The sequence below is a fragment of the Saccostrea cucullata genome, unplaced genomic scaffold, assembly GCF_032062105.1.
Source record: "Saccostrea cucullata isolate Sc308-1 unplaced genomic scaffold, CSIRO_AGI_Scuc_v1 ctg1477, whole genome shotgun sequence".
In the NCBI taxonomy this organism is placed as follows: Eukaryota; Metazoa; Mollusca; class Bivalvia; order Ostreida; family Ostreidae; genus Saccostrea; species Saccostrea cuccullata.
In genome coordinates this window covers 46,313-62,777 of record NW_026939873.1, presented here as the reverse complement: position 1 = coordinate 62,777, position 16,465 = coordinate 46,313, and the positions used below count along the sequence as shown (strand labels likewise).

The 16,465-nt window shown below is 33.1% G+C and overlaps 1 protein-coding gene across 1 annotated transcript; it reads left to right on the top strand.

Moving 5' to 3' along the window:
* Positions 1–1,549: 1,549 nt before the first annotated feature.
* On the top strand, positions 1,550–8,989 carry LOC134254144 (uncharacterized). The gene is made up of 5 exons (XM_062736687.1): positions 1,550–1,860; positions 3,152–4,337; positions 4,463–4,579; positions 4,668–4,782; positions 8,983–8,989. The coding sequence occupies exons 2-5, from the start codon at positions 3,380–3,382 to the stop codon at positions 8,987–8,989; spliced, it is 1,197 nt and encodes a 398-aa protein (XP_062592671.1). The 5' UTR covers positions 1,550–1,860; positions 3,152–3,379.
* Positions 8,990–16,465: the final 7,476 nt, after the last annotated feature.

Below are 16,465 nucleotides of genomic sequence, written 5' to 3'. Positions count from 1 at the left end.
GTGAAAATACATGAATTCTTTGAAAATCTTCTCCTCTGCTCCTAGGAAATAAATAAACTAACTAAGTGCATAGTTATGATGAGCAAGAGTGCCTCTTCCATAATTGTGAATTTTATAGCCCCAGGGTCAGGGGTTCTGCTGTTAGGGAGGGGCTCTATTGAATATATAGTGAAAATACATTAAATCTTTGAAAATTTTCTTCTCTGCTCCAGGGTATTAAGCAGATGAACTACCAATATAGTTATGATGGACAAGGGCCCATATCTTCCACAATTGTGAATTTCAAGGCCCCAGGGTCAGGGGTACCATACAGGGGGGGGGGGGGGTTGTACTTATATACTGAAAATGAATGAATGGTTTGAAATCTGCTCCTTGGTATTAATCAAATATCAAGGCCTAAGGATCAGGGGTTCATGTATGGTAGGGGCACTACTGATTATTGCTGAATATTACTGATTAGTTGACATACTTTTTTGTTCCCCTACCCTGCGTATGGGTATTAAGTAAACAAACTAAGCAACTGCTAAGTGTATTGTTATGATGATCAATGGTGCCTCTTTCAAAATTGTGAATGCCATAGCATCTGGCTTAAAACATGAATCAAATTCAATCACTGGAAAGTTGTTGCATAATGCTCAGGTGACCTATAAGGCCCATGGGCCTCTTGTTTTTGATGTTGTTATGTGTAAACATTTGCTTAAAGAAGTCTACATGCAAAAAATAATTATCCAAGATATGCAATGTGCCACCTATTGCCTGGTTTTTCGGTGGACTGCCTCTGAAAACCTTCAATTTAGGGAATAACTGACTTCTAATTTGGTATTTGCGACCGTTAATGCTGATTTAAGGGTCACAAACTGAGTTTTACCGGCGACGCGTATGCGGAGCCGGTAAAACGGATGTTTATGACCGTTAAATCAGCATTAACGGTCACAAATACCAAATTAGAAGATAATTATTTCCATTCTTATGCAATCATTGCATTTTGTTTGTTGTTTACGTTTTATTTTCTTGAGTTTCGTTATATGAAATACGTTACGAGAATACAAGTGTTATGTATCACTCTATAATAACGTCACAATGAAAAGCTTTCACTCTCCGTTATTGCTTAATTTACTGCTTCAAACAAAATGCATAAGCCAATCAAAACGAGTTTTACAGACCAATTGCATTAGAATTTTTTTTTTAAATGTATTGATCATAAAAATTCCTGATTAAATATATTTTCCACCTACACTCAGACTCAGTTTCTTTAATCCTGTGTCGGGAGTTTGCAAACAATTTTTTTTTCTTTGATATTATTACAATTTTAATAAACAAAAAAGTAATGTAGTGGATTTCTTTTCATACCCCCCGCTTGAAAAGCCGGGGTGTAGGGTGTCCATTCGTTACCCTTTGAGGAACACATCTCTTATCCTCATCTCATACCACTGAATAAAATTTAATGGGATTTTCACAGATTAATTTCATATAACCATTGTACATCTTCTACATTTTATTTGTGACGCGCCAAGCAAAAACCTCCCTTATATCTATTATGACGTAACGTCAGAAAACGCGTCTAAATATCATAAGGACGTAAACGCTGTATTCTCGTCTGCCATGTGTTTAACTTTCTTGTTCAAGCAATAATAACCACGTTATGGAGGAATTTCAGGTGAGTTTTTTTACTGAGCTTTACATCTGCATAATATATTCGCAAAAATTTATTTAAGTTGATTAATTTTTTTTATTTAAAGATAGATATATCTTGAATGAGAAAAAAAAAATACTTGAGAAACTTGTTGGACCTATACTATCATGTTGATTTTCTATCGGTACATGCAAATGCGACCTTTTTGATCGCATGCATGCGTGCAGGTGTTGTATTAATTTTTTTTTAAAACTTCAAATGAGAAATTCAGTATTCATATTTTAAAAGTTTGTAGAAATATTATATAAACTTTGCATTTTCATTACATTATACCGCAGTGGTGCACAGGATTAACTGCATACCTTCATCACAAGCTCTGCGTAAGCATATATTTACGCAGAGTTCATGGCTTGGTCAATCGAGTGATTTCTATTGACTTTATTGATAAAATTGTGGCTATGCTTATTGAATAATGTGGAATATAAAGGGATGTATGAAATTCAAATAATTTGATTACGACAGTATGAAAACGATCAGTATAAATTTTGTTGCCAAGTTGCTGCTAATGTAAACAAAGGGGCATCACTCTAAATTTCTTCAGAAATGAAATTCTTTCGAGAATTCGAGAATTTATTTAGTGCGGTTATAATATGTTAACAAAATGCTTATCAATTGTTTGTGTGAATATAGATAAATTTACAATTATTAATAGGCAAAATTTTACTATTATCAGAAACCCTTGGCTATCGAAGATGCCTGTATGACTTGGCCGAGTAAATTTAAAACTCAAGAATGAATGACCGTTCAATTGTAAGAAAATCACACTCATCATTTTGTTTAAAACAATATGATACAATAATCAGTTTACTACAAAAACAAAGCAAGACCCAATGTCAGGCTTTAAAAAAAAATCACATGCATTTGTTTCAGGCCTACTAAGATTTAAATAACTAAAGAGATAGAGGACCTGGTACAAACATGGTTTATATTAGATCTGATGAATAATCAATTAAAACAAGGCATAAAATTCTTCACAAAATTGTTATAATTTACCCTGAGGCCTTTATTCTTTTAATATCGCAAAAATTTGAACATCAACTAAAGTTTAACCTGTGGTATTACCAAAAAAAAATATAATAATAAAAAATTGTAAGTTCTAAACAAAAGAAAGTTGCAATTGATTTACCGGTTCAAACCACACAAAAAAAGTCGTCTATACTTTTTATGCAGTAGTAAAGGTAAAGGGAAAAGCAGATACATTTTAAATCAAGGGTGGATCGGGCAACGGAAAACAAAAATATATATTTCTCTTTGACTTCAGTAACCATTTTCCTCTAATACCCACCCCCAATATCAAACATGCAAGGATTGTACTTTGAACAAATATTTTGATCATAATAAATAAATTAAATGATTAATGTAATAAATGGATGTTCTATCAAACATATTTTGGAATGCACGAAACCTTGTTAGAGTCACTTCTAAATATTTTATATGTGATTGAATTTTTTTTTGTAGGAGCTAGATAAACTAATAAACGAACATTTTGGAGTAAGTGGCAGAAAGCGTAAATCAAATTTTGTAGAGGATACGTCCTTTGATGACGATTCCGAAGTTGATGAACCTTTATCAATTAAAAATCGAGCAGAACATTTTTTCAATTCTTATGAAAATGATGAACGATTAAGTGATACTGAGGAAGATGTCATTTTTGATGTGATCCAAAGAGGATGCAAATGTGTGAAGATGTGTCTCAACAATTTCTCTACACAGGAAATTGTTGATCACATATACTCAATACGAGAATTAGAAAAATCTGAAAAAGAAGTCATGATAATGACAACATTAAATGATTTCGAATTTCGCCCAAAACCTAAAAGTTCTCGAAAAAGAGTGAGATATATGTACACTTTTCGTAGTCAACAAATCTGTAGAGCTGCTTTTGAGATTGTATACGATGTGAAAGAACACACTTTAGAAAGTCTTCAAAAGCATGTCCAAACACACGGAGTAACCCCACGAGTTCATGGAAACAAGGGTAGAAAAGCCTCAAACGCATTCAAGTTCGATGAGGTTTTTAATGTTGTTCAATACTTGCAGAACTATGCCACTCAAAATGGTATTCCACAACCGGCTGGGCCCGGGGGCGGTGGTCCAGAACCCCAAGTTTACTTACCATGTTCTAACACCAAAGATGAAATTTACAGGCGTTATACAGAAGATTGTGGAATGACCGGGATACGTCCTCTGGCTTTATCCTCTTTTAAGGACGTGTGGTTGAAATGCACACCTCACATCAAAATAAGTAATCCACGGACCGATGTGTGTCATTTGTGTGAAAAGCATAGAAATGCTTTTAGAGAAGCTGTTGGTGATGCAGAAAAACTAGAGGTTACGATTAATTTCCAAAATCATCTTCAAATGGCAACAAGAGAAAAACAAGCCTACCAACAAGCCGTGACAGATTCTGTAACAGAGCTTCAAGGCATCACAAGAGGATATGGACCTGTAGATCCATGCTCTAAGCCTTATACTAAAGTTCACTTTACTTTTGATTTTTCTCAGCAAATGTTTTTGCCTCATCACTCCAGACAAATGGGCCCACTTTATTTCCTGGTTCCTCGGAAAGTTCAACTTTTTGGAGTGAGAGTAGATGGAATTCCAAGGCAGTATAACTACCTGGTCGATGAAAACGAAACTATAGGTATGCAACTATTTTTGCATACCAAAATATGTACATGGACGTTTACCTCACAATAAAAAAAATTAGACTATTTTTAATTAAACAACTTTTTTATGTAAATTAATGAATCTGAATTTCACTTTCAGGGAAAAATGGATCGAAGACACATGGACCAAATGCTGTAATATCAATGCTACATCACTGCTTACACAACTTTGGATTAGGTGAAAACGAGTGCATTGTTCATGCAGACAATTGTGCAGGTAATTCTGGTGTTAAGCTTTCAGTTCATACCGGTATCCGATCATATTTTTTCTTAAATAATAATATTGATTTTAATTGTACCATTAGGTCAAAATAAAAATCGATATTTAATGGCATACTTCTGCTGGAGAATTCTGCTTGGTCTGCATAAACAAATAACATACATGATGCAGATTCCAGGACATGCAAGGTATTTATACCCGCACTTTCTAAAGAAAGTTCGGGTATATTGTTGTTACTCATGTCCGTCCGTCCGTCCGTCTGTCACACTTTTCTTCCCTGAACTCCTCCTACATTTTACACAGTAGCTTAATCATCTTTTGGGAGATGGTTGGTGGTGTCATGTAGATGTGCAGTAAAGTTTCGGAATTTTGATTTTGCCCAGGGGGGTCAAATGGGGGTCGAAAAATGACGTTTTTATGCAAAAAGCCCCGTCTTCCCTGAACTTCTCTTACATTTTACTCAGCAGCCTAATCATCTTTTGGGAGATGGTTGGTGGGGTCATGTAGATGTGGAGTAAGGTTTTGGATTTTTGATTTTGCCCCGGGGGGTCAAATGGAGGTTGAAAAATGATGTTTTTTATGCAAAAAGCCCCTTCTTCCCTGAACTCCTCCTACATTTTACACAGCAGCCTAATCACCTTTTGGGAGATGGGTGGTGGTGTCATGTAGATGTGCAGTAAGGTTTCGGAATTTTGAATTTGCCCCAGGGGGTCAAATGGGGGTCAAAAAATGACGTTTTTTATGCAAAAAGCCCCGTCTTCCCTGAACTTCTCCTACATTTTACACAGTAGCCTAGTCATCTTTTGGGAGATGGTTGGTGGTGTTATGTAGATGTGCAGTAAGGTTTCGTAATTTTGATTTTTTCCTCGGGGGTCAAATGGGGGTGGAAAAATGACGTTTTTTGTGCAAAAAGTCCTGTCTTTCCTGATGTCCTCCTTAATGTTACTCAGAAGCCTAATCATCTTTTAGGAGAGTTAAATATTTTGAAAATTATGTAAAACATCAACGTCAAGGGGTAAAAAAGCATTGCATGCTGGGAAACACCTTGAATTCTTATGAGTAATTAATGTACATGTCAAACGTGAGAGTCATATCTCATCTCAATCAAAAGTTATAAGCAAATGAAACAGTTTTGAAAAGTAGGTTAGACTTCAAGGTCAAGGTCACAGAGTAAAAGTCATGATTCATTTGGAAAGATCTTATCACAGGTAATAATATACATGCATTATAATATGAATGCCCTAACTATTCTCTTTCAAAATGATGAATTTATAACAATTTAATTTTTTTGCAAGTAGGTCAAACTTCTAGGTCATATGTAAAAAAAAAAAACCATGCCATTCTCACAGGTAAATGCTAGTACATAAGTTTAATATGAATGCCTTGTCTCTTCACATCCAGTAGATATGACCGTGATGACCAAGGTTAAATTTATTGAGACAGATGGACAGCCTGACATACAAATGTACATATTTCTATATGAATTGGGTAAAATTGGCCCAGTGGTTCTAGAGAAGTTAAAAATATAAAATGTTTTCAGACAAACAGATGGACGACACGTCACGACAGACGTTATATGATAAGGAAACCAGAAAAGCTCAAATGAGTGTTTTGAAAGGGTTACAATATGGTTGCAGTATTTGAAAAGCTGTTTTTTTTCATGACCAACATATTCATGTTTTATATTTTCTTTTGTAATTTGTTTGTTTGTTGTGAATATATCTCTCTCAGGAATTTTTCCCTCATATGGAGACAGCACCAAATAATAATGAAGACAAGATGTGTTCGTGAAACACTGATGTCCCTGTATGGAAGCCTATGGCGAAGGTTGAAGTTTCTCAAATATATGTCAAACTCAAAGGTCAAGGTCAAAGGGTTCAAATTGTTGATATCAGAAGAAAGTCTTGTCACAAGGAATGCACATGTGAAATAAGTAATCCCTAGTACTTCCTGTTGAAAAGTTAATTGCCAAGGTTATTTTTTTTTAAGTGGTTCAAACTCTAGGGTCAAGGTCAAACATATTTAAACCTGTTGAAAGTTCACAATGAATACAGTACATGTTAAGCATGAAAGCCCTAGCACCTACTGATCAAAATTTAAGCCAAGTTTAAGGTTTGGTATTTTTCTTGTAAAAATGTGTATCCTAGGTCAAGCGATCAGAGGTAAAAATTAATGGTACCCAAATAAAAGGTCTTAATTGTCACAAGAAATAAACCTATAAAATGTGGAAGCCATTTGTATAGCCCATCCCACTTAAAACTTATGGGCAAGGTTATAATTTCTGCAGACAAATAGACAGACATAATATAAACACTAGAAACAAAATATGTATAATTAGTCAAATGGAAAGAAATATACTATTTCAGGGACAGGGAGTGGGTAGGGAAATTGGACCCCCCCCCCGGGAATTTGCTTTGTTAGTTAAAAAAGACTATATACTGAAGCAAATAAAAAATGACTTTGGACATCCTCCCCCTAACTTAGAAAACATTGACCCCACTATCATTGTTTTTATTTTGTTTATTTGTTTTCAGTTTTTTTTTCTCCTGCTTGTCAGGAAATTCTGGGCTGGAATTTTTTGACTGAGATGTGAGCCCACCTCCCTACTCCCGAAAAAAAATTCTGGATCCGCACCAGTATTGGCAGTAACTGAATGTCACATCGACAACGGGAGATAACTTCACAATATGAAATTCGTGTAGTGTGGCATGCGATGATCTTTGACCCTTTTTGAACTTTAACCTAATCGTTTGGGTTTATTTTACCCCCCACTATACTTAAACTTGTACTTACCGACCTCCATAGGTCTTGTCAACTTCATGAAATATATAATCCAATTATAACACAAAATGAATATTAACCCAATGCACACCAGACTGCAGCATGACACTGCTAATGCTATTCCATTCGGCAAACCTTCGTGCCGTCGATTCCGTCACCTTATCAGATGAAGTGGGAATCGGCCGAGGTGTGCCGAATGGAGTTTAATCTAAAAATATGATAATGGGTGACGCAACGTGATGTGATGTAGAAATTTACATGTTAACATGTATAGTACAAGAGCAAATTTTAAATTAATTCATAACAAACGATGTTTTAACAAAACTGTTCCATCTAGCCTATTCCAAAGAGTATGTGCTGTGTGATTGTGATGTCGAGAGGGGGGGGGGGGTTAGTAAATTTGAAAAGGTCCTCAGCAATTATGAGCAAAACATTTATCAAAATCTAATTTACATCATTAGTAGAATTCAAATTGGTATATAATGAATTAAGCATGTAAAATAAATATAAGAGGTTCAGAGTTATAGGTCATAGGGAGAATTTCATACTCAATTTGATGAATACACTGTACATGTAAATTATATAGAATTATTTTGACTTTTTCCTTGGAAAGCCGCCCAATATGAGGAAGTGAACATATATTGTTAGTGAAATATGTCTCCCATTAATACTAGTATACATGTAGGAACAATTCTGTAGCCTTTATTTGCGCAGTTGACGTCAAAGCATGTATTTCTTTTATTTTAATGCGTTATTTCAACACGTAATAATGTGAAATATATGTAATGCTGTATATCATTAGAATCAGAAGGAAAAGTTCTATAAGAATCAATAAAAATCTGAAATTGTCAAAATTTTCACTTAAAGGAGGTTTTTGCTTGGCGCGTCACATTTATTTTTTTTTATATATATTTAGGGTTTTCTTTATAGTAAAACTTGTCTAAGCGATTCTTTCTGTAATATTAAAAGGTACCCTTATCTTATACGAAACTCATTATATACAACTGAATAAAATTTAATAATACTCACTCAAATTCGTTATAATTTGGTGTCATTGTGAACTCTTATTTTACTTTTTGATCTTTCCCTAATTTCTGGCTTCCCAGAGCAAACCATGAACCTTACCATTCATTCTGTGAGGTCATTGCGCACTCTTACTAGTATATTTGGTGTTCTATTACCAAACACTCACACATATAAATCTCAACAAATCTTAAATTCGGGTAAAATCAATTTAATTTTATAGATGCGTAAAACATAATACATGGAGGCGCCAAAATAGATTGATTTTATTTATATTTTTTATATACATCTACTATGAAGGAAATAAATATGGTTTATTTTTAAATATTTAACATATGCGAATTTTGGCCTGCTATCAAAATTTTGCACTTGACGTTCCAAAAGTTAATGTTTCCAATATAAGTATTGATTCATTCAGACGTGATCATCTACAAAGACAATTATATTTTTTCTGGGGGAAAATAATTCAAAAAATGTAGCTATCTGTTAGTTATCGTTGCAAAATTCTCATTTGAGTTAATTCATATGATTGTCAAACATTTGGTATAAAATACAGGTACATATACCAACATATTTAATTCCATTCTTTTTGACAGTGGATGAAGTTCGGAAAAGTACTTCACATCATCATTGCGCTAAGGTGAAAGAGCCATATCTCAAAAAAAAAGAAAGGATCAAAATCCAATAACAACTTGTGTATCATACCTTGCATGGTTCTCAAACTTCTTTGAAAGATGGTATTCCTTTTCATCGGCTGACATTTTTGAGAGTTTTTTCAGCAGCACCGTGCAAATAAGACTGGATACTAAAAACAGAATCATTATGGCTGCAAATTTCGCTTTCCATATCTTGATTTACATACATAGCTTATTTCGATTTTCTAAAAATAAAGAGTTATAAACGAAATATAAACATATAAATACATGTATTTGATTGCGTAATTAAAATGTGAATATCTATACGTATAGAATAATAAAATTTGCAAATAAACTCCGCTTTTACTTACTCCTCTAATTATACACTACATACAAGATGATGTCCGTAAACTATATCTAGATTTCATTCGGATAGTAAGTATCGTACGTAAAATTAAAAGTCTACTTTAATTTTCCAAAAAAGAGCCATGAAATAGCATCAACCTGAGTATGGTGACGTTTCCGGTTAGCGGATCTAAGCTACTGGCAAGTTTTAATGAAAATGACAACGAACAATCGATTGTTTATTTCATAAAATGTCATCACTGAATTATTCAATCAAAACTTTATTAAAATGATATAAAAGAAATAAGTTGTGATAATCGATTAAAAAGCGAAAAATGAAAATTAATTTCGTCAATCATCGATTTCAATATTGATGGAAGCTTCTACAATATCAGGAAACGGTTTAGAGTTAACTGGCCTTTGCATATTATTTAAATCAATAATTAATTGTAAATAATGCAATAAACTGGTTATTTGATTGAATAGTTTTAAAACAAATGATGTTATGTAAATAAAAAATTACAATAAAAACAACAGTTTGGTTAAGACGATCAAAGTATGCTTGGTAATTATCAGATAAAATATTGTTGCCTGGAAAGACACTAATATTCTAAAATACAACGATCACATAAGAAGACAAATGGCTAATAGGTGATTGCGTAATATTAATATCCAATATATAAGATATGGTATATTCTGGCAGCGAGGAATGTAAGTAGGTGATGTGTTACTGAGAAGTGTAAATTCTTGAATTTGTCGATTGGCAAAACCTTTGGTTACCCAGTTGACGGGTATAGACAAGTGGCTAGAAACCAAGTGGCTATTGTACCAGCTGAATTGTATCGAAGGATTGCCAAGTGGTCTTTGTGTAGTCAGGTGGCATTCCTATAGCCAACTGACATTGTTATAGCCAAGTGGCAAAAATTCTTTCTTTATGAACTATTTTAGATTATATGCTGCTCTAACTTCACACTAGGCATGTGTACCCTATATTTGTATACTTTGCTTTTTATCTGTATATTTTGCATTCATAATTGTCCACATAAAACTTGGGCATTACATGACTTAACATTGCTTTTCTGTTCTTGGGATTGTTCCCTTTATTTTCCTATGTAAAACTTTGATCCACCTTTGAGACCCTTCCCTTCCTTTAGGGGTTATGATTTGAACAAATTTAATTCTACACTACCTGAGGACATACTACCCATAGTCCTCTGCGTCTCCGCACAAAAAGATTCGGGTTTGTAAAAACGAACTCTGGCGGAAGGTTGTACCTGAGAATGCTTCCATATAAATATCACTAATCATGGCTTTTCTATTCTTTAGAAGATGATTTTTTTAAAATATATTTTAAAGTAAAACTTGGATCCCCCATTGTGGCCCAATCATATCCCTGCGGTTATGATTTGAACAAACTAAACTCTACACTATCTGAGGATGCTTCCATATTAATATCACTAATCATGGCTTTGCAGTACTTGAAAAGAATTTTTTAAAGATTTTTCCTATATATTACTGTAAAACTTTGATCGCCCATTGTGTCCCCACCCTATCCGCGGGGGTCATGATTTGACCAAACTTGATGTTCACTACCTGAGGACGATTCAACATGAGTTTCAGCTTTCCTGTTCCAATGGTTCTTGAAAAGAAGATTTTTCCTCTATATTACTTTGTAAAAATTTGATCGGCCATTGTGGCACCATCCTACCACCAGGGGTCATGATTTGAACAAACTTGAATGTACACTACATGAGGATGATTCAACATGAATTTCATCTTTCCTGGCCTAGTGGTTCTGGAGAAGAATTTTTTAAAGAATGCCATTAATGTTTTTCACTAACTCATAATTATCTCTATGGAAGAGGGTTTGGCCCTTCATTTGAACAAACTTGAATTCCCTTCACTTAAGGATACTTTGTAGCAAGTTTGGTTGAAATTGGTCTAGTGGTTCTTGAGGAGAAAATGAAAATGTGAAAAGTTTACAACAACAACGACGGCAGACAACGTACACATTTTGATCAGATGAGCTTAAAAATCTGAAGTACATTATCCGTAACATCGTATGAGATTTCACATAAACATCAATTAAAATAAATTTTTATTTTCAAGTTTTCAGAAAAGTGGTTGGGGGTTGTGACGTACATCTACTTCATGCGGAATTTTGAACAAAGTATTTCTTTCTTCTATATGCCTGTAGTCTGTCAGTAAAATCTACAATTTACATCTACAATATATTTTCTGTTGTAAATGGTAAATATGCAAGAAAAATCTTAACATCACGTTTACGAGGGTGAAAATATAATTTTTTGTATAAATAATCGTCCAAAGCACAGCAAAGCCATGATCGATCATACTTATATAGATTCCGAAATATCTTCAACATTAGTTACAATCTAATTTGAAATTGCAAAACGAACAAGGTAAATAATAATGATTTTTAGGAAATTGAATAAAAATGTTAAAATGCAAGAAAGTTGAGTCACTCGCAGAATTGTTTTTATGTTAATATAGTGCGCGAATAGTTATCAACAAATGGTGAAATATAAAACATTAATTTTCAAGGAAGAATATTACATTTACGTTTAGTTTAGGCTGCAATTCTTAAATCAAAAAGTAAACTGAAATGACATAAAGCATATAAATATCTTTTCACTTTCTAAAAATGTCAATTTTAATATTTAGAAATGTTCCTCTTTAAAAGAACGCACATTGAGGCCAGTTCAGAGATAGAATTTGACCGCATTAAATCGAATTAATGACAATTTGGCCCTAAAATCTTTGTTGAATGGAAAGATCACTTCAATTATAACTGATAAATAATTTTAATACCAGTATAAAATAGTTAATTATCCCTTACTCTAGCTCTTTAAAAAAAGGGATAAACGATAATTTCTGTTGAAACCGGGCTTTACACCATTACTGTATTTTGAAATATTTTGAATGTGAATAATTTTTCCTTACCTCTTTCCTTATGTTTTAAGCATATGAAATTAAACATAAATCATTTATAAAATACTATGTTTTAGTTGTTAACCCTTTTGAAATTGGTGAAAAATGAAAACTTTTGTCAATTTTTGTCAGTAAACATATGTTCCCCCCGTGAAACACAAAAAGCTTTGGTATCAATTTGTGAAATGACAGTCTATATTACTGTATAAAGGAATTTTTGTTTCACGGGAGGGATGTTTTAAAATTATTTTCCGTTTTCCGTTGATTTCTATAGTAAAAAACGCAAGTTTTACCAAATTTTTAGGGTTATCTCTCTTTGTTCTTCCAGATAAGTAAAATTTTATTAAAATTCATGTAAATATGAATAAAAATATGGAAAATCATTCAAATATATTAACTTTTGAAAATTGACTAAGAGGTAGGCGGGAGAACAATACTATCGTTTGTAGTTCTTTGTTTAATTCAAGGATTTTCTGAGTAGTATATTTTAGATAAGTTCTCAAACTTGCAGAGAAAATAGGGGGTCAGTGTGCATTCTACTGAGCTACGGTACAATTACATGTAACTTGACCTTTTTGCACTGAAATTTTAACTCTCTAACCTTATTCATATTTTATATGTATCAGATGTAACCATGGCCAAAAAAATAATCTTATTTTAAGTAAAACAGTTTAAATGATATTTATCATTGAACAAATCTTGCAAATTAATGTGCGTTACTATTGTGACCTTTTTGCACTAGAAAGTCACATATTTGGGATTTATTGAATCATTCATTACTACGAATGTGGGATAGTGAAATTCCACCGAGGGGACAAGATTCACAGTCTAGGACGAGGCTTTGCCGAGTCCTAGCCCGCGAATCTTGACCCCTCGGTGGAATTTCACTATTCCCACACGAGTATGTAATGAATGATTATTTTTCTCACATTATTTTTTTTTCCAAAATAACGGCCTGTCAATGACGTCGCCATAGGGCTAAAAATATATTCTTTTAATTTTCCGTCTAATTAAAAATCTAAATACACCATCGGAGAAAGCTTACCGGAAAATGGTTTACACGTAGTGTAAACTAATAAAATGAATTTCAGTCCATGTAAATTAATTAGATGGATTAAAATCTGGAAATAAAAAACTTATCTATCCGATAGCTTAAACATTCATTCTAGAAGAATTCTTCCGTGATCTAAATATAGTGCCGTTTAAAAGTGAAAATACGACAATTTTTTGAATGAAAATAAGTTCATTTTAATAAGTTAAATGACAACATTTTAATTAGATGTGATATTTTTTAACATTATTAAAATTTCTTTATATTAAGACGGAATGTTTACTTTATCGTTCGCGGCGTAAAAATACACAGTGTAAGGCAGAAAAATCTCACACTGCTGTCTCACACCGGACAAGTCAATCTAACACTGGTAATTATGCGAGCAATAAAAAATCTAAATAGGCAATTAAACATGCTTTGTATCAAACTTTTTACGACTTAAGTGCTGATCAGTCCAAAGTATCGAGTTGTTTAATTAACGAATGAAAAACTTGGGACAGTGATGTTAAATTTGAAAGATTGGTTACATGTGATTTTCAGGCAAAAAACGGTGTAAATGTGATCTTGACTTCTTTAACATATCTCCATTTCCTGACAAAGTTTGTTGAGGGAACGTGTAAAATTTGTTCTAAAAATATACATATATGTATATTTGGACCTCTATTCGTAGCATATCATAACGGAAAATATTCCCCGAGTGAAAGTGTATTAAATTTAATAATTTAATAAATGTGCAGATTTTCAGATTTTCTTCTAAATATCCTTCCATCAAATGAAATAGTTCCACAATAATCTTGCTTCTTTGTGGATTTTTGAGCAGTTGTTTTCATTGAATGTTGAATCATTTACATTGTTGAATTTGAATATGTTATTAAAATGGAATTACAATGAATAGTTTTAAAAAAGAGGTTATGTGTGATTTTTTTCTAAAAAGCTGACGAGCGACATACTTTAATTACATGAGATGAAACATAAATTTGACAAAGCTTTTTATCTACAAATGAAACACATGTATACATATACATGAAGAAAGAAACTTAAGCAAAGATCAGCGGATGTAGTAATAAAGCAATAACAGCTTTTGTAATTACATGTATTTTGTCTTAAAGGTATAAGCTAAAAATAGCATATAGATATACACATGATATAAAAAATATAATTTCATGACAGATATATACATCTAAAATCATATCTGTAGAAATAGTATCATAAATGTGTACTCTTTTATTGGAAAGCAACTGCTGTGATTAGCAAATATCATTTTCTCTCCATACCATTTTCTTTGCAACAAAAAATTCCAAAAACATACATGTATAAATGTATCACAAAAAATGCATTTACCTAAGTGATTTTCTCCATGCAACCAGAAATAGCCCGCAATTTCTTCTCGCTGGGCAAAAATAGCCCATAGTAATAAGTCCATGTGAATTGCATTTCTGGAAAGACTCCTATCTGCAGAAAGCAGTTCCTTTATAGAGTCCCCCGGATCTGCAGTACAATTGAAAAAGTCTAAAGAAGGATGTTATGTAAATACTAATTAATTTATTGAAAGAGCAGAGCTTCACCAAAGACGCCCGCATGGCGCAAAGATAGAGCGTCTGCTATATTGTTACGGATTAAGGAGTTGATCCTTACCTAGAGGGTTTTATTCCCACTGTGACACTTGGGAACAGGTAATTTTTCGATGATGACGATTATAAATTATTCTGATAAACACAATGTCAAATCGAAAAAAACAAGCAGATTCAAAGAATTGTGGTCCCCCGCTTTCCGTGTCTTTGTGGGTGAGATGTTATTTTTATGACATATTCTGTCTAATATGAACAGCCAATCATATGGCATTTATTAAGAAATTATCACTGAAGTTGATTTTTTTTTAAAAATAAGGTCAATCGTGAAGGTCAAGGGGTAAGAAATCATAGCATGCTCAGAATAACCTTGTCAGGTAATGCACATGTCATATATGAAAGCTCTGTCTCTTCTCAATATAAGGAGCAAGATGTGTTTGTGAAACACTGATGACCCTGCATGGCAACATAACGAAGATTAAATTTTTTTTAATGCAAATTATATATATTACCTAAAGTAGGGTTTTTCTCACAAGAAATATGATTGTGAAATACAAAATCCCCATCACCACCTGTTCACAAGTTAAAGTTGAGGATAAATTTTTGAAAGGTAGGTCAAACTGCAAAATGAAAGGGTCTGAATTTCTAGTTTCTTAAGAAAGGTAATACATACGTGACGGATGAAAATTCTAATCATAACCGTTAAAAAGTTATGGCCAAAGTTTTTTGAAAGTAGGTCAACTCCAAGGTCAAGATCAAAGGGTCAAAGTTATTGATATCCTATGAAAGGTCTTCTCACAAGGATTACATATGTGATGTACGAAATCCCTAGCCCTCACCGTTTAAAAGTTATGGTCAAGATTAAAGTTTTTCACAAGAATGTAAATCTCTAAGTTGAAGGTCAAAAGGTGAAAGTTTTAGTATCCAATGAAAGGTCTTGCCATCAAAATACATATGCCGGCACTGCAAAAAAAAAATACTGTAGACGTACTTTTTTCCACGGGGTCATAATTTCGCGGAATCTCAATTTCTGTTTAATCCGCCGGTAGAAAATTACGCGAATTTCCCAGACTGTCACTATATGCCTTACATTTATATTAAGTACGCTTGGACAAATTTCCGCGGAAAGTTTGTGACCGCGTACATAGCGTAAATTAATACCACGCGGAAAAAAGGACTTCTACAGTATCTGAAAGTTTTCCAAAAAGAAGATTTTGTTAAAAAAAAAAGCAGATATTTCCGATTTAAATCAATAAACCCAACCCCTTTGCATACATATTATGCACTGACCAAGTATGCAAATTATATATTTTAAGGATAGATAACACAAACAAACTTGTGTCAGAATTCAGCAATATTTTTCATAGATATACATTTAAATTGATAACTTGAATAACGGTTACCAAGAATAATGGGAGAATTGTACAAGATTTTGTCAAAAGGTTAAAAAAAAAAAAAAAGCAAAATTTTTTACGGACTTACATAAAATGCAAAACAAAGTCTCATACCTAAGCACCAAGGAAAACCTACG

Bases quoted from the DNA above. Each gene is read 5' to 3' on its own strand.
- LOC134254144 (XM_062736687.1), top strand. From the start codon at position 3,380: ATGTGTCTCAACAATTTCTCTACACAGGAAATTGTTGATCACATATAC. The intron at 4,338-4,462 runs GTATGCAACTAT...TTTCACTTTCAG, and splicing joins CGATGAAAACGAAACTATAG to GGAAAAATGGATCGAAGACA. The intron at 4,580-4,667 runs GTAATTCTGGTG...TTGTACCATTAG, and splicing joins TCATGCAGACAATTGTGCAG to GTCAAAATAAAAATCGATAT.